General features: G+C 36.5%; 1 protein-coding gene across 1 annotated transcript in view; it reads left to right on the plus strand.

Moving 5' to 3' along the window:
- LOC150101845 (3'-5' RNA helicase YTHDC2-like) overlaps positions 1-19,356 on the plus strand; it is a 503,757-nt gene that overhangs the window by 84,077 nt on the left and 400,324 nt on the right. The window contains exon 7 of the mRNA XM_090400932.1: positions 12,895-12,997. Coding sequence (XP_090257058.1) covers positions 12,895-12,997 — 103 coding nt within the window. The remainder of the gene's footprint in view (positions 1-12,894; positions 12,998-19,356) is intronic.

Here is a 19,356-nt window from a genome sequence, read left to right on the forward strand (position 1 = left end):
GTGATCGCATAATGCCAAATGTAGCACCCCAGGTTCTTAACTTTAGTTGGCTAAGCAACACAAAGTGTAAGGGAGGTTGTGGGATGAAAGGGATATTACAGTTTATGTAAACTAATGCTAGAGGTATGCAAAATAAGGGTGAGGACTTTTGGCATTTGTTAACTCATCTTCACCAAACGTTATAGGCATTGGTAAGACTTGATTATCTGAGAATAATATGGTTATGGGAATAGAGTGCAAGGAATATGGTGTTCTTCAGAGAGGACAGAAGGAACTATTGGAGGGGGGGGGAAGAGGTTCTGCTAGTGATAATAGAGGAATTGAAACCAAAAAGAGTAGAGTACATCAGGGGAAGGGCAATTTGCTTGAGGCTATCTGGTGTGAGATAGAAGCCAACAGAACAAAATATGTAATTGGTTGCTGCTATGATCCAGGGAGGTATAATGGAGAATGTAGATGACATGAATTGGCAAATTAGCATGATGAGTGTAGGTCAAGTAACTATCTTGAGGGATTTCAACTATGGAGACATAGGTGGAGCAGGAATGGTCACAAGCAAGGAAGGAAATGGAATTTATACAGTTGCTGAGAGAAAATTACCTGAGGCAACATGTAATAGAGGGGAGGCAAGGTTCAAGAGTGCTGGATCTGATCATTGCATCAGAGAATTTAACACTAACCAATATAGGTATGTTGCCTGCTTCTGTTTGGAGAAAGTGATCTGTAGTCTTCACCTGGGAGATTTACAGACATGCAGATTCCTTCCTTGCTTGTGACCATTCCTGCTCCACCTATGTCCCCATAGTTGAAATCCCTCAGGATAGTTACTTGACCTACACTCATCATGCTAATTTGCCAATTCATGTCATCTACATTCTCCGTTATGCCTTCCTGGATCATAGCAGCAACCAATTACATATTTTGTTCTGTTGGCTTCTATCTCACACTAGACAGCCTCAAGCAAATTGCCCTTCCCCTGATGTACTCTACTCTTTCTAGTTTGTTAAGAAGGAACATATCTGGAATTACAAAGCAGGTGATTATGAGAAGTCAATTTTCAGCAATGCCATGGCATAAGAATTTGGAGGGGGGAAGAGATGTTGGTGGTGTATGGGAGGTGGTCAACAGGTGTTTGAAGCAAACAGTATCAGGTACCCAGAGTCAGAAGGATAAATGAGTTAGGAATTGGATTGATGAATAGCATCATTAAGCAAGAGTCACTCACTCACTCACTCACAAACACACACGCACACACACTGTAGAAGGAATATAAAGAAAAAAAAAAGGTAATTACTATGCCCATAAACAGTACAAGGCAGAGGCAAGAAGGGCAACCTGCATGGTATCTATACCATGGGGAGTTCTTTCTCTATGTGAATTACCAATGCCAAAGGAGGAATGACTATGGAAGGATGACTTTAAAAAGCTTTGATGGTGGGAAGGTAACAGAACTAAACCAAATAGTTGAATTACTGAGTGTGCATTTTGCAGGAGTATATCATCTAGGTGGTTACGTTGCAATTCCAGATGTGACATTTTCTGATTGAAGAAATGGAGGTGCTTAAAATATTGCAGAACCTCAATGCAAACATGGCCATAACATTAGATGGCATATTGGCTCATGTATTACGAGAATGTGCAAGGGAATTATCAGCTTCTCTGACCAAACTATTTAATTTAAGCCCCAGTAGTGGGAAGGTGACAATGGAATGGAAAGGAGCAAAATAGTCCTGTTGCATAAAAGAGGCTCCAAGATGGCAGTAGCAAATTATAGGTCAATCAGCATTTCAGAAGTAGTGGTTAAGGTATTGGAGAAATTGATAAAAGACAGAATTCAGGAGTGGGTGGATGGGAATATGATATCCTATAAGACAGTGCTTCCCAAACTTCTGGATGTCAGGGCCCCCTTTGGAAAAATTAAAATATTTCACGGCCCTCTCTTGAAATAAAAATCATAATATAGACATATTATTATAATATTTATTGTATTTATATTCAATACAAAACATACATATCGAATATTGCAAAAATCAAATGCAAATATTAGATTTTTAGCATCTTACATACACATTTGACACGGCACATTATCTCATATTTTTATATAGATAATGATATAAATTTTATATAGATATTGTTATTGTACATTTGCAGTACAAGCACATGAAATGTAAAACAATTAGTAATAAAGAAAGAATTAAAAACATAAAAGAAGTTTAATAACAATTTAATGTGATGGATGTGCCACACCAAAAGTCAATATCAGATGAAATATTTGAAACTGCAATTCTTAGATTTCTGCTTTGAAATGAAACTTATGTGAATAAGCATATATTTACTAATATTCATTAAGTGCCGAAATAAGCAGGAAGCAAAATTTGTGAACCCGCACCAATGTGTGATTTTTTTTTCCATTAAAATATAAAAAATATGAAATATAAAAAATACAAAAAAGAAATAATAAATAATAAAAATTAAAATGTTTCTTCTAAGATAAAAAAAAATCCACTCAGTCTCAAAACGTTTTCAATTTGTTTTCATTATTTCACGGCCCCCAAGCGGGGCCATGCCCACAGTTTGGGAAGCATTGCTATAAGAGACAACATGCTTTTGTGAAGGGTAGGTCTTGACTTAGTAAATTCACTTACTTTTTATACTAAAATGAGATTGGAGTTAGATAAAGGAAATGGCTGCTCAGTGATATTGCTTAGACCTTGCAGAGGTATTTGACAAGTACAAGGCAGAGTTCTTGCAATTTGCATTGATGTACCACAGAGCTCATTACTTGGTCCAATGTTGTTTAATTTGTATACAATATTATAGGAAATGATTTGACAGGAAATATTTAGTTGTTTTCTGGGGATGCTAAACTGGGAAGAGCAATAATAAATGAAGGTGATGTAGTGATCCTGTAGGAAGACTTAAACAGACTAGCAGTATGGGAAAAGGTAACTGACTGCCAGTTTAATGTGGCCGAGTGTAAGGTGATGAACTTTAGGAGAGAGATCTTGTGATCTCTCCCCAAAGTAGTACTTCTTATTGTGTACTATAATATATTGATGGAACTGAACTGCAGGAATCTGATGAAGATAGGGAGTTGAAATTTAGAGGGCATATTATGAAGATAACCAAAACAGCACATAAAATTACATGGTTGTTGAAGAACACACTAACAAGTAGGGATACAGAGGCTATTATTCCTGTATATAAGTCTTTAATAACACCACATCTAGAGACCCAGATTCCATGTGGATGAAGAAGTAGTGGAGAGCATCCAGAGGTGAAGTGACAAAGATTGAGGTAGATCTATGGAATTCCTCCTGCAAGAATAGACTGAAGGTCTGTGGACTTCAAAACTAGCTGATAGGGATAAAAAGAGGAGACATGAAAGAAGCATATAAGTTATTAAAGGGGTTTATAAGATTGATACTGAAGATTTATTTGTGGTATATGACAAGAGGGAGAGAATGAGAGCAAACTGTGTAAGAGCATGGTTAAAAAGGGTGTTAGGACTAGATTTTTTGCTTGGAGAGTGGTGAATGGGTGGAATGGGTTTTCCTAGAGGTGATTGTGAGTACTTTATCAGTGAATGAGAGGTATGATAAGTATTGTGTTAATAATGGTTCTTCTGTGATGAGTCTTCTTGACTCCATGGAGATAGCTGTATAATAATTATTATGATTATTATTATATCAAGTGAATTAAAGAGCATAATCATGCAAGCATCATGACTTGTGTTGAAGTGGAAAAGGTTAAACCAATGACTTAAGTTCTAGACTCGCTGCCTAAGTCCTTCCTCATCTGTTCCCAGTACAATAGGACTCTTAGCTTGAATATCAGTTATAAATAGGTTTTTTTAACGAGTAATATTCAACTCAGTTTTCTGCTTACTTCATTAGAAGCTTGTCTTTCTATATGCATTTCTGAACCTGTATTATTACTATGAATACTCTATATGTGTACGAGGGGTGGAAACTGGAAATTTCTGATAAACACCTAGAACAAAATGATATTAAAGCAACTGATATAACCAAAAGTAAACATACTAGTAGCAGAGTTATGAAGGTAACTTATGTTCTTATATCCTCATATGTTCTTTCTTGTGGTTATATCAATTGCTTTAATATAATTTTGTTCTAGGAGAACTTTCCAGATCTTCCTCATACTTCTGAAGATAGCTTCAATATGAAAGCTGAAACACTGAGTGTAATAATTTATTTTTGTTAATAAATGTTTACATCCATAGCTCTGGGCAGCCTAAGGAAGACTCTTCTAAATTTGATTCTGGTTACCAACTAGAGGAACCTTTTATTAAGCCTTTCTTCAACCATTTCCAAGTTAGTTTCTGGGAGAAAAATCCTACTTGCCAGTGGCAGATAGGATTTTCTCTTGGAAATGAGTTTTTCATCCCATAAATTCAAGTATATCAACCATAGAACTCACACAATTTCATCAAATAATATATGGTGTTGGATCATGAGATGGCAGCAGTTGTCTGCTGTATTCTCTTGTCTTGATGCCAATAAAATCACTGATAGCCTTGGACCAGCTATTCTGTGATTGGATAAGTATGGAGAATAACTGTAATATTTCAACACTTGGCTAGAGGATAGAGGGAGAAAAGAGATCATTTATGGAAATTGAATAATAATGTGGTTAGCAAGGATGTGAGGACTAGATTTTTTTTTGCTTGGAAAACTGGTGAACAGTGGAATGGGTTGCGAGAGTCAGTTGTGAGTGCTTTTTCAGTCAGTGAGTCAAAATGTACAATAGATATTGTACATTTTGACTCACTGATCACTCCATGAGACTGGTCACTCCGTGTATAGGTGTCATGTCCAAGAGTTTATCTCCTCTTGCTGTATGTTCCTACTCTATTCCTATATCTTGTCTTCCTGTTTATCTTAGGCTTGATGGCCTGCCACAGTTTAGTCACTTCTCTTCTTATAATCCTGCTTAATGTTTATGATAGGGTGTATACTCCAGATGATGACCTTAATATGAAGGTCGAAACGTCGAGAAATTAAAGTAATTAATTTCCATTTGTCAGAATTAATTACTTTAATTTCCTGACGTTTCGACCTTCATATTAAGGTCATCATCTGGAGTATACACACATATATATATATACATATATATATACACAGAGACAAGCTATATTACTTTTCAAACAATATGCCAAAGAGACAATGATTTGATCAACTATTATTCTACTGGTCTGACCTCTAGTGGAGGGGAAAAAAACTACATCAAAGCTATATTCTACCTGCATTGTCTACTGTGGCTGTAAATTGTGTGTGCATATAATTATGTTCTTCTAGCTAATTTTCTTATTTTGTGAGATAAAATACCTGATTTTACAGGAGGAATAACCCTGCCACCTCCATGCGAGTGGCTAACTCATTGTCTGTTGAAAAGCCTTGGTAAAGGTGCTTTGCATCCTAGATTTTATTTAAACCCAGGTCTTTCCTGCTCACTTAGCTTTGAAGGCTCTATCATCTAACTATAATTGAACCTACAATGACAAACATCGAATGTCAATGTTTATCTTGCAAACATACAACAACATTGTGCCAAAAAAAAAAAAAAAAAAAAAAGAAATTTCTTCAGGGATGTTCCAGAATCTCCACAAATAAAAACTCACTTTTCCATTTACTTTAATAACATCCATGGTATAAACACCAACATAAATTATGTTCACCATCACTTATAGTCATCCAGACTGGACCTCTTGGTAGAAACCAAATTGCAGCTACATCATTGTCCAAATTACATGGTTCATGATTCCTTTAAACACAATGGTGGCACCTGTGTGTCTTTGTGAGATCTAATATTGCTTCTTCAAGAAGGGATAATTTAGAATTCCCTACTTTTGACCTCATCTGGCTGGTCATTGCCCCATTTAATAACATTTATCTGCTGCTTTTCTGGTCTTCAAATTCTGAAAAGACTCAAACCTTTTCAACTTTCTTTCTTTGAAGCATAGCCATCTGTAATCTACTATCCAAATGGTGAGGTCATCTTTCTAGGTGGCCTTAATGCCCACAGTTCTAACTGGCTTCCCTTTCCAACCATCACTGACCAAGCTGGAGGAGATGCAGAAGTCATTGCTATAAGTAGTGACCTAATGCCAAATTCCTGCTAACCCTTTTCACTTTTCCAATGCTCTAGATCCCTTTTTAACCAACTCTTCTTCCAAATACCATAGAGGTCACCTCTCCTCTCTGTAACTCAGATCACAATCTTGTGCAAGTCCCCTTTCTCACAGAATGACCTTCTTTCAGCTTCTACCACTCATATCCTTTAATACTTACAAAGGTGGCAAGTGAGATGTTCTGCTCTTCCTTTCCATTGTGTAACTATTCCTTCCTCTACTCTTACCCATCCACCTGCTCTGAGCAAGTCATAGAAATGATCCTTCCTGGCACAAAGGCCATTATTCTCCATTCTAGTCAAAATTTCCACCCACTTTCCAAGTCATAGTTCAACAGGTAGAGCACCAAACTAGTTGTGTGTGTGGGGATGGAATTGGCTTACTGCAAGTGAATTGCATCAAGAACCTTGATAGCCTTAAGTATGCAGTAAAAGCAAAACAGTCATTTGTAGAACTAATTCTGATTTTATAATGGCCAATAGCAGAAAACTTGCTGACTGGTCAGAGGGAAGCCATATACTTTCTAGTCCCTTGTAAAGGCCATTAGATGCATCTTTTACTCACCAGTGTTTCCATCCTTCTCTTATCCAGAAGCACCACTGTTAATAGTACCCAAGGATAAGACTAACCTCCTGGCATTACTCCTTACCTTTAATTCCTGCATAGATGACCAAGGCAAATACGAGGATGGTTTGAAAAGTTGTCAGCTTAACAATGGAAAAACGAATTTATAATTTCAAAATTATTTTTATTTTTCAATATAATCTCCCTTAAGACTAATAGGGGAGATTATGTTCCAATACAGCAATGCTCCAGCACCATTATCCCATCCCTGTAGTGGTTCTCAGTAAGATTGCAAAATACCCCTCTACGACTGCAATCACCTCTTAATTTGGAGGAAAAAAACGCTGACCAGCGAGAAAGAGTTTTAGTTTTTGGAAGAGATAGAAGTCAGAGGGAGCCAAATCTGGGGAATAGGGTGGATGTTCCAACAATTCATAGTGCAGATCCCTTAATTTTCCCATTGCCAAAACACCTTTATGGGCAGGTGCATTGTCCTGATAAAAGATGATTTTTTTCTTCTGAAACCAGGTCTTTTCTCGTGAATTTTTTCATCTAGTATGGTTAAAAGATCGAATAATATTCCCCAGTTATTGTTTTACCCTTTTCAAGATAATTAATAAACAAAATGCCTTTTGCATCACAAAACACCGATGCCATGACCTTTCCTGCTGATGGAACCAACTTTGTCTTCTTTGGCGCTGAACAACCGACTTCTGTCCACTATTTTGACTGCTGTTTGGATTCTGTTATGTAATGATGAATTCAAGTCTCATCCATAGTAATAAATCGATGCACAAAATCAATTTTATTCTTGTTAAAACGCCGCAAGCACTGTTCAGAGATTTTTTCAAGTGCATTTTTGATCTTCTGTGAGCAAGCGCAGCACCCATCTTGCACAAAGCTTTTTCATTTGCAATTCTTCATGCAAGATATATCCCACACAAAATATATCTTTTGAAATGTTTATAGTCTCAGCAATTTCATGCAATTTGACTTGCCAGTCATCTAATAGTGATTTCTGGTGTTACACTTTTTGAACGTCCTCCACATGGACCATCTTCAAGGCTGGTACGGCCACGTTTAAACTTGTCAGTCCATTTCGTAATTATCGAAAATGAAGGAGAAGAGTGCCCATAAACTTTTATGAACTTCGAATGAATTTCTTTTGCTGTTAAACCTTCTTTTACAAAGAATTTTATTACTGTACGATACTCAATTTTATTCATTTCAAGGGATACAGACAACACTTTTGCTTCAGACAGCTGTATAAACTACTTGATTGATTGACTTGCAATTTCACATGGATGCTTATGACAGATGTACCAACTTAGAAAAAAAAACAAAAAACAACTTGCTGATAGTGTTGCTATCAATGGTCAAGGCTGAAAACTTTTCAGATCACTCTCATAGCCTCCTACAGTATCAGAATCCAGGCATTGTATGATCTCCTGTGCAGAAAAAAGTCTTCTGATTCTTATGACATCTCTCCAATTGTACTTGTACATTGTGCTCCTGGCTAACACCTGCCCTGTATTGTCTGTATAGTCTTTTATATTTAGCCAATACATATCCCAAGATGTGAAAGCAATCATGGGAATATGACAGTGATCTATACTTAAGTTTTTTAGATCTCAAAGAGGCATATGACAAGATTCGAAGAGTAAAGATTTTCAAAACACTACAATTATATGGAGGTAAATGGACTATGTATTTCTCTTTATAAATATTCCATTTACTCCCATATAATTGTAGTGTTTTGAAAATCTTTACTCTTGGAACGTTGTCATATGCCTTTTTCAGATCTACATAACTTAAGTATAGATTATTGTCATATTTCCATGATTGCTTCCGCATCTTGGGATATGTACTGGCTAAATATAAAAGACTATACAGACAATACAGGGCAGGTGTTTAAATTTAAATCAGTCATTAGAATTGGAGGAAATACAGGAAGATGATTTGATGTAAAATCAGGTGTAAGACAAGGATGCTTATTGTCTCTACTCTTTCTCATCATCTATGTGGATTGCATTATGAATGAAAATGGCATTAAACCTGATGTGAGAATCAGAGATATCAAACTTAGCTCTTTGCTTTATGCAGATGATATTGTACTTCTAAACACATCCAGCACATCTTTAGGCTTCTCTAATTAAATTGAATAACAGTTGTAACACATTTGGCATGAAAATCAGCAATAAAAAGACCAAAAACTATGAAAATAGGCAGGAACATAGAAAACTTATGGACTATTTGAAAACAAACAGTAGAATCAGCAAAGCAGATGTGGTGGAGAACTAGTTGAATAAATTTATATGGAATATGAGAGAAATTAGCCAAAACACTAAACTAGCAGAATACAAGACATTGTTCAAACCAGTTTTAAGTTATGAATCTTAGAGTTTAATTAAAAATTAAGCACTTGATCAAAGATTGAAGACCACAAATATGAGAGTTTTGCAAAAAATTAGGGGCCTGAACCGATGGCATCAATGGCAGAATCATATTAAAAATCTAGAGATTAGGAAGGAACTTGATTTTGTTCGCAGTTAGAAATGTGTGAGCAGGGCTAATCTAACATGGTATGGTCACTTCTAGAAAAGGTTAGCAAAACAGGTGTGATGCCAAGATGGCAGGTAGAAGACCAAGGTTTAGGTGGGTTGATTCAGTTAGAAGTGCCTTAGAAGAATGAAATGTTAGATATGGCAATATTGGAGTACTGACAAATAATGGACTAATTTGGAGGAAAATTGTTGTTACAAGATTAATAATAATGTAAGCTAAATCATGTAGTACTGTCATGATAGCCTGAACACTTCTTGAGGGTAATATCCTGTCCTATTATGAGTTGATGATGATGATTATGATGGTGGAAGCAATCGTATATTCAGGCTATTCCATAAAAGGGAGATACAATCTGCCATCAGCTAACCAATCTCCATCACTTCTCTCTTCTTCAAAATAATGGAAAAAAAAAACCCTGTTAACTTCTTTACCCTAGAAGCTCATCAGTTAATCATTGACCACCATATGGAATCTGCCATTCAAGCTCAATGGCTGACTGCTTATCCACCACCACTGGACAAATGCCATGGATAGGTTAGGAAAAACGTGCTGTCATTTTTGACATTTCCAGAGCTTTTGATCATGTTTAATATCGAGGCCTTGAAGCAAATTGCCACCCTTTGATACCTGCCGTCCTTTGCAGTTGGATAGTTCTCTCTGGTTGTTTGCTACATGTCATGGCAGATGGCTTCCTTTCTTTGTGATTTGACACAAATGTAGAATTACCTCAGGTAGTGGTGTAGCTAGAGCTTTTGCCGCCCAGGGCGGTCTCTGAGTTTGCTGCCCCTCTAAATACACACCAAAAATACTACAAAAAGTCCAAATGACATATAGGGAAATAAATTAAAACACTATGTTTATTTTTGAAGTAAAACTTAATTTCAACATTCTAAAATGTTATTTTTCTTGCTTTTCTGTTAGCAAAATCGTCGATGACATTGGCGAAGTCTATTTCATATAATGTAGGTAATTCTTAATCAATTTTATTTATTTATTTTTATTTAGAAAAACTCCTCTCACAAGTAGCAACACTTACATTAATTGTGAGGAAAATTCACAGTAATATTACAATATTTGGAAATGAGTTCTCGAGACTGTTTTTTTTAGAATTAACTGCAAAAGTTCAAAACGATTCAAAGTGCTGCCAGGGGCAGACCCCCCCCAGCTATGCCTCTGGCCTCATGGCTCAGTTCTGTTACTTACCCTCTTACACGTGTGCATAAATGAATTATTTGCAATCATCACTAATCCTATTCACAGCTTTGCATGATAATGTTCTCCATTCATCCTATTCACTTGACAAGCCATGCAGTGCTAAGACATTAAATGCTTTATGTGCATTTTCAACCATTGATTTAAATATTCATCTGCCCACCATCCTTGAATGGAACAAGGACAATGTGGTTATCTTTCGTGCTACTAAAATGCAGTCTTGCCTTTTCTCTTGCAAAAGGGATCTCAGCTATCCTTATCCTTAGTAATATATGTAAGACAAGATCAGATCTCTTCTTGGACTAACATCTACCTCCATCTTCTTCTGGCATGAACATATCCTATCAGTTGCTTGTTCAGCATCTAAACAATTAGGCATTCTCTCTCTGTGTGTATCTTTTCCCTCCCCCCATCCTTCGAATACTGCTCACATTTAGGGAATGCACCTAAAACTTCACTGAAAGTTCTCAGTAGCAAGAATTTTTTAGCGAGCGCAGTTTGGCTTGTAGATTATCCCTCCCTTACAGATCTCTCAGATGCAATATATTCAGCACTACTGTACCTATTCCACAGATACTTCCATAGTTACTGCTGCAATGAGCTGGCAGCCATCATTCCTCCATTTTCTGTTTGGTCTGTTAAACCTCCAACATGATGTCCTGCCAGCATTTAAGCCTCAACACACACACACATGGACATGTATGGGGTGCAGGTAAGGATTGAGAAAGAAGGCATTTGTTAACATTTTTCTCGAAGAATTGTAGTTGTTTAAAAATACTTCATAAAAGAGACTGTTTCAAGGACATGGGTAGAAGGAATACAAGAAGAGAAGTAGGCTTGGTGTGTTTGCAGTTGCGCTGAAAAGGATGCTGGTCAGCTGCATGAACAGACAAGCCCCCACTGTAAACTTACTACCCTTATCAGTTCCCTCCTTTCTCAGTTTCTGGAGTATATAAAGTACCCTGTTCATGTAAGCTGGCTTACTTCGGACAGACAGTTAGATCAGCAACCAAACACAAATCATACATCTGTAATCTTGACTATGGTCAATCTGGCCTTGCAGACCATGTTTTGGATACAACTCACAAGATCTCCTGGAGAAAAACCACCATGCTCTATAGTAAATTCAAAAAAGAAAGAATGTTTTTAGAGTCTGTGGTGCACTCAGAAATCAGCTGAATTTAAATAAATACGGTTGCATAAAAGTTCCTAAAATTTGGGAAAAATTAATTATCAGATTTTCCATCCTAGGCCATCTACAAATGCCCATAGTGGCCACACCAGCTAGATAAGACTTTAGAGTCACTCTCGTGTTTTATTTAGTATTGTGATGTATTTGAGTATGTGTTATAAAAGTTATTTGTAATCCTTGAAGATGTCTCAGTGACTGAGATGAAGTATTGGAAGCATCAAAATTAGTTTTTAATCCTTTCCTAGTGATGTAAATATTCCATTAAACCTTCAACACGAGGATCCATACATGTCAATGATGTGCTTATAAATTCTTCAGCCTCTTGTGTATAGGATCAGCAAAAAAAAAAAAAAAAAAGGTGGGGGGGGTAATAATTTCTCTTCTTGTATTCCTTCTACCCAGAAATAACCACACTGAAATAGGAAATCATTGATTTCAGTTTGCAATTGATTGGAGTTACACACTCTAGACTGACATGAAGAAGTCCATAACCAAGGTTGAAGATTTTGATGATTATTACCATACCATACTTGAAGGGTGATAAATTTATATAACTCTTCACATTTATGTGAAATACTCTGTATAATTAAGTAACTTATTGTTATTGAGAATCTTCCAAAAAGAAACATAAGCCCACTTGGGATTGCACAGCTCACTCTATAAATTTCTCGACTGTACTTCCTGCCCATTCAGTTCATAATACTACTTCCATAATATATTTAAAGTTGGTTTTATGTTTGTTGGAGGTAAAACTGGAGCAGTTAGTCTTATGTTTGTTGGGGAGAAACTAGAGAATTTGGTGGTTTTATGTTTGTGTTTTACAATTGAAGTTCTTGCATCCCCCCCCCCCCCTTGTTACATCTTTTAATATGTCATTGCATGGCTATTTTATTGTTATTGTAATTTTGATGAAGCTACTGGGGTGACATTTTTTCATCAGGTTTTGTTTATTGCACCAATATGTTCAGTTATTATTTTTAAAAAAAAAAAAATTAGCTAATGTAATCATTATTCAGAATGTTTTTTCTCACCCTTTAAAACATGAAAGTCATGTTTTAGAATATCAGGCTAAACACATAACATATATATGATAAACCATGTTTATTGAATATACCCTAAGTAACATTACTCAAGGTTCCAATGCTGACAGTGAACCAAAAAAATTTTATCTGAAAAAGATTTTTTCCTTCATTGTTTTTCTTAATTGCAGAGTATCACCAAAGACTCTTTTAACATTTTGTACAAATGGTGTCTTGCTTCGCACCCTAATGGGAGGAGATGCGTCAATGGCTACTGTAACTCATATAATTGTAGTAAGTGTTACTTTTATGTGTAATTTATAACTACATTGTTTGATATAAAACTTCATTTATTATATAGAACATTGAAAGTTTCTGTTGCACACTTTATATGAGAGAATTATAAACATCTAATTTCAGAGATCAAACCTAGACTGGACAGGCTGTTGTTTACTAATGACTCTGCACTGGGTTACAAATGAAAATACAGACTTTTGTTAGGTGTGTTGTTTTTGCAGAATGCATAGGACCTATGAGTACCAGCCATATATACATATTATTCTGCAATCTTTTGTTGAAATTTAGTATTTAAGATCCTTTCAAAAATTTGACAAGCCATCTCAGTTTTTAATCAGACCATTTTATGGCATAATTTTGTGAAATATATGAAAATAATATCACGTAATAATTTCTCTGTCTGAATGGAATTTAGCGAAATTTGGTACATATAATCTATGCTGAACTTTTTTTTAGTCACCTCCATTATGCTTTTAATCAAACTTTTTTGGCAAAATAATCACAGTGATAATAATTTTACTCTGGCTGGATATAATTTAATGATAATTTTTGTATTCAAGATGTTCAGTAAAATGTTTTTAGTAGCCTCAGTTTTGGTTTCAATAACACTCACTATTTTTAGTGGCAAAATTTCAAAAAAAAAAAAAATTTTTTTTTTTGTCAACAATACAACAAAGCAAAAAAGTGGCTTTCTGGGGGTAATTGATTACAATAATGAGTGATGCCCCTATACAAGAATGCTATTATGAAATGCATTTTTTATAGTTGTCTTTGATCATTTTCTCATATTTATTTTTAAAATTATCAAGTACTGCAATAATTTATTATAAATCTGTAGTTTGTTTCCTTGTTAATACACTAAATACCTTTTCTTAATATAAACCTTGTCATTTAGGTGCATTCTAACAAAAATCAGAAATACTTATTGTATTTTACTTGGCTGAATAGAAATTATAATAAAATTTTCCATCTCAATTTGATTTAAATTGGATCACTTTTAGCAGCAAAATGCAATAAAATTCATAATAATAATAATAATAATAATAATAATAATAATAAAGGACTTTGTTCTGGTTAGATAGAAGTAATGAAATTTGGTATCCAAGAATTGCTGACATTTCTTTTTCAGTATCAATTTTGGCTACAATCCATCCAAAATGAAAGAAAAGAAAACTCCTTTAAGAAGTGTGTATCATTTTTTCCCTATCCTTAAGCTGACCAATCTAACTAATGTTGAATGAGTAATGCAGAATAATTTTCATCACTTCCATTCCTTTCCGTAATCCGTCCACTTCAGTAATCAGCCCATTACTGAAGCTTTCAGGTTATTTTAGATTTTAATTGTACAGACTTCACATATCTAGTTTATCATGACATTAATTTAAGCTAATATGTAGCATTTCAAAATTTAAACATTAATTCTGAATTTTCATTTTTATGATTTATTATTATTATTGCATGGGTACCTCCATGGACTCCTAAGACTCATCCTGGGAGACCTTAACTATAAACAAGTGTCTATCAGGCCTCTCCTTGAAATATTAACAGACAAAGCATTGTTACTGACTCACAATTAACTCAGGCAACCCATTCCATTCTTTCACCACTCTCCAAGCAAAAAATCTAGTTCTCACACTCTTGCTAACCACACTCTTATCCAACTTCCAGGAATAACCTCTTGTTCGGTTCCCTCAAACCAAGTGGTGAAATATTTCTCCTGCATCAATTCTGTAAAATCCTTTAAATAACTTAAATATTTCTACCATATCCTCACTTTGCCTATTAACTAACTTTTGCAATCCAGGAGTTGAGAATTGATGGTTTTCTCCATCACTTTAGATAGGATTGAGGTGAGTGAGATAGGGCGGTAGTTAGATGGCAGCAATTTGTCACCCTTTTTGGGAATGGGTTGAATATAGGCCAATTTCAGGCTTTGGGATATATATATCAGTGGAGTAAGAGAATGTGTACAGACAATAGGATAGGAGTCAGTTCTGCTGCACAGACCTTCAGGACGATTGGAGGAATGCCATCAGGACCAGGGGCTTTTTTTTTGTGTCTAATTTTGACAGCAGGTTTATGATCTCTTTCTGGCAAAATGATACAGGGGCATTGTATGTTGGGCAGTTAGAATGACTGTGTGGCATTTGCCATTGTCAGTTATGTGTGCATTGGAGGCAAAGTGTGAAGCCAGGAGATTAGCGTTTTCTGTGGGTGATGTTGCAATTGAACCATCTGAGTATGATGGGGTGGAAGTAGTGTAGGGCAAAAGTTGCGACCGATTGCTTTGGCAAGAGACCAAAAGGCATGGCTGCCGCTAGGACAAGTTTCAAGTTTCCTGCTTTTTGCCTGTTTGAATTCTGTTTTTGGAATCATTGATATTTTTTTTTTGCATCTGTTTCTGGCTTCAGTATAGACACTGAAGGAGGATGGAGTTCTTAATTTGAGCCAGTTGTGGTATGTCTGAATTTTCATTTGTACAGCCTTGGCACATCTTTTTTTGGAGAACCAGGGTTTGGATAGGGGACTGCAGTTCAGAGTAGTGTGCAGAATGTATGTTATCATGCCAGTGAGGATTACTTTGGTGATGTGTTCGGTGCATATGCTTGGATTGGAACACTGCAAACAATAGTCCAACCATGGGAAGGAAGCATAGTAGTTTCAGAGGCTGTCCCATTTGGCACTGTTATAATGTCAAACTACTCTTGTGCAGGTGTGACTGTGTAAGTGTTGTTGCATAGGGCAGGAGATGAGCACTAGGTTGTGGTTAAAGAATTACCCAGGGAGCTCACTACATTCACTGTATATTTGGAAGGGTCATTGGTAAGGAAGAGATCTAGGGTATTTGGAGAGTGATTTGGGTTATCTGGTATTCTGGTCGGCTTGTGAACAATTTGTGTAAGGTCGTTGGTGATGGCAAATATTTCAGCATCTCTGCCTGCAAGATCTGTACAACTGGAAGAGGAAAGCCAGTTGGTGTTATGGACATTAAAATCACCTAGGAGGATGATTTCGCTATTAGGATAGTGGGACTGGAGGAAATCAACTTTTGAGGAGAGGAAATTAAAGAGCTTGAAGTGGTTGGTGGTATTGCGAGAGCGATAGAGACAGCAGATGAATTTTACTGAGTGAGGAAGGGATATTTTTAGCCAAAGAAAGTCAGAGTTGGGTGATTCTAGGTTAGGGCTCTCTGGCAGGGTATGTCAGAGCAGATATATGCATACACACCATCCTTGGGTCGAAAGGAGTTAAATAGTGAATAGTTTCGATGGTTGAGATGGATGGTGCCAGGGGAAGGTGAAATTTGAGTTTTGTTAAGAAGAGTAAATGGGGTTTGATTGACTGCAGATGATAGTGAACGCTATTAAGGTTGGAGTTGAGACCATGGATGTTGGTGTAGTGATGCAAGGATCTGTGGAGCATGGCTTTGACCGCAAGGATCTTATACGTTTCATATGCAGTGCCTGCATACTGGTCTCCTTGGTGGCTACTAGTGGCGTCACTTGGTTTTTGCACTAGTTTGGTTTGTTTGTAGTCTATGGTCCAGCTGTTGTCTCCATTTTGGCGTTTTTCTTCTAGCTGTCTTCGGAGTTGGCGTCTTTGTTCCCTTTGTACAAAGGTTAAGTTAGGTTGAGCATGTACACGCGATTGGGGGCAAGCGTCCTTTAGCTTGCTATTTATCACCATTATTAATTTGGAAGTGTTTGTCAGTGTATCACAGATCACTTTCACGAGACGTGGAAAGTTCGTTCCGTCCTTTCTTTTGTTTATGGGACCAAAACGATGACATTTGATGATATTCCTGGGATTGAAGTTGCATTTACCTGCTAGTTTGCTAACTTCTTCTTTTAAAGATTTACCGTTTTCCTCCAGAAAGTTCAGAATAATGGCATTGAGTCTCCTGTTTTCGGCCTCAAGTGACACGTGTACTGTTGATGCGATTAAATCTCGAAGTTCGTTAGTGGGTACAGATGCACTTGTGATTGGCTGCTGATCATCGAGTATCTCGAGCTTTGTTTCCAACTTTCTGATTTTGGATGAGAAAGTATCGATCGTGTTGTTAAGGTGTTCGAGAGTTTCAACTTGTTTGCCTAGGTTCAGCCACTGTTTAACAGAAGGAAAACACATCGAACAGAAAAAAAGGTTGGTTCAGTTCTATAAAAAGCTTGAGCAGCGATTCATCTATTTTCGTGCAGGAAGTATGTAGCCAGTTGCAACAGAAATCGCACAATATACCTTTTTTCCTTTCGGTAACTTTGGTTTTGCAACTGCGGCACTTCATATTGTCTTTCGGTTTGTTGGCTATTCGGCTGCGCTATGCTGACAGGACTCAAAGTATTCTTTTGTTGTTGGTCTTTGTTGCCGCCATCTTTACTTCACATGGTAGGCATATCAGGCACTTTCACATGGCTGTTTTTTTTTAATTGAATTTTTTAATTTACTACTATCCCCAAATTCCTGGCTTCATCAATTTCCTGGAGTACATTTCTCTCAATGTGGTACACAGCTACTAATCTTTATATCCCAAAATCCATAACTTTACACTTTTACACATTAAATTGACATCCATTATGTTTTCCCACTACTGTCAGTGTATTTAAATCATCTTGCAAGCTTTCTACATTTTCTTGATTAACTATTACCCTACCCAACTTTGCATCAGCAGCAAACAACCGTCTCCCTTCAAATTATTTCCTATATCATTTATGTACAAATTAAACAGTAGTGTTCCATGCACAGAGCCCTGTGGCACACCACTTGTGACCTGCCTTTTCCTGGATTCTGCTACTCTGTATACTGTTTTTTGATATCTGTCCTGCAGCCATCCTTTTATTCATTTTACCATCTCTGTATCCATTCTCACTGGTTGTAGTGTGTATAACAGAGTTTCATGTAGTATCCTATGAAACTCTTTTGCAAAATCTAGCAGTATCATTGTATAGCAATTCCCTTTATCCAGCTCAGCTGTCACTGTATTATAAAAAGTTTGTAGATTACTAAGGCATGACTGACCCTTTAACAAAGTCATGCTGTGAAGGGTTGGTCAAGAGTATCATATTCTTATCCACCCATTACTGAATTCTCTTTTTGAGCAACTTTTCCAGTACTTTTACCACCACTCCTGAAATACTGATTGGTCTATAATTTGCTGCAACAGACTTAGATCCTTCTTTATGGAAATGAATTATTTCACCTTCCACTCTTTTGGAACTTTGCCAGAGCTGAGACTTAAACAGTCTACTCAAAGGCATTGCCAGTTTCACCGCACATTCTTTCTCTTAAGCCTATATCCCATCTAATCCCCTATCTATATTTGCATTCAGATTCTGCAATATCCTAAGTACCTACAAATCATCATCCTCTCTCTCTTATCACATTAGTCCCTGTCACCTCTTCCATAACAATATCTTCACTTGGATGATATATATACCCTTGCATAATTGGTCACTCAGTAGCTCAACAGTTTCATCTGCCTTTGTTACCTCTCTATCATCTGCACTCATTAAAGTTATCCTTCCATAGTCATTCTTCCTTCTACTTGCCACATAATGAAAAAACTCTTTGGAATTTCCTTTTGCCAGCTTTGCTAATTTCTTTTCATAATCTGATTTTGCCTTCCTTACCATGCTGTTCACTTTCTTGCACTGTTCACAAGTTAGCTGGTCACCTTTCACTTTATATATCCTCCACAACATTTTCTTTTTTTGCAACTCATGCTTAATGATATTATTCATCCATATGACTCCTGTTTGATTTACTCTGTTGATCTTGGATATACAATGTGATATTGCTTCTTCTTGATACCCATTGATGCCTTCTTAACTGGCATTTGTATGTTTTGCTACCTCCCAAATCAGTACCACATGATCACGTTCTCAAAGCAAAGGCAATGTTGCTTTGGAAAAGTGATATATAAATATCACTTATATATCACTTTGGGAAAGTGATATTTGGTGTATCCACCTTAGTTATAGACAGGTTTTCTGATCCTATAGCAAGATCCAGCATTTCCAGCCTGGTTGTTGGCCCAGTAGTAAGCATATCTGCTATCCAGCCAAAAGGCTGCGGGTTCGAATCCTGCTGTGGGCATGGATGTTTGTAATTGTCTTTCACGTTCATACATTCAGTCATACAACTACACACACAGACACACACTCCCAAAATGGAGTGGGTCACCATGGGAGAAGTAGACTGAACCTTCCCATAATGGGATTTCAGCAGACCCTGCATTAAACAGGACATAATGCTAAGAAAAAAAAATGAACAAGATCTAGCATTCTTGTACCCCAAGTCCCCTCTGTCACGTTCTGCTTCAAGTAATTATCTCATAAGTGTATAAATTCCATTTCCTTCCT

This window comes from Typopeltis vanoorti, chromosome 11 (assembly GCF_054136105.1).
Source record: "Typopeltis vanoorti isolate ZY-2024b chromosome 11, IOZ_Tvanoo_1.0, whole genome shotgun sequence".
Taxonomy (NCBI): Eukaryota; Metazoa; Arthropoda; class Arachnida; order Uropygi; family Thelyphonidae; genus Typopeltis; species Typopeltis vanoorti.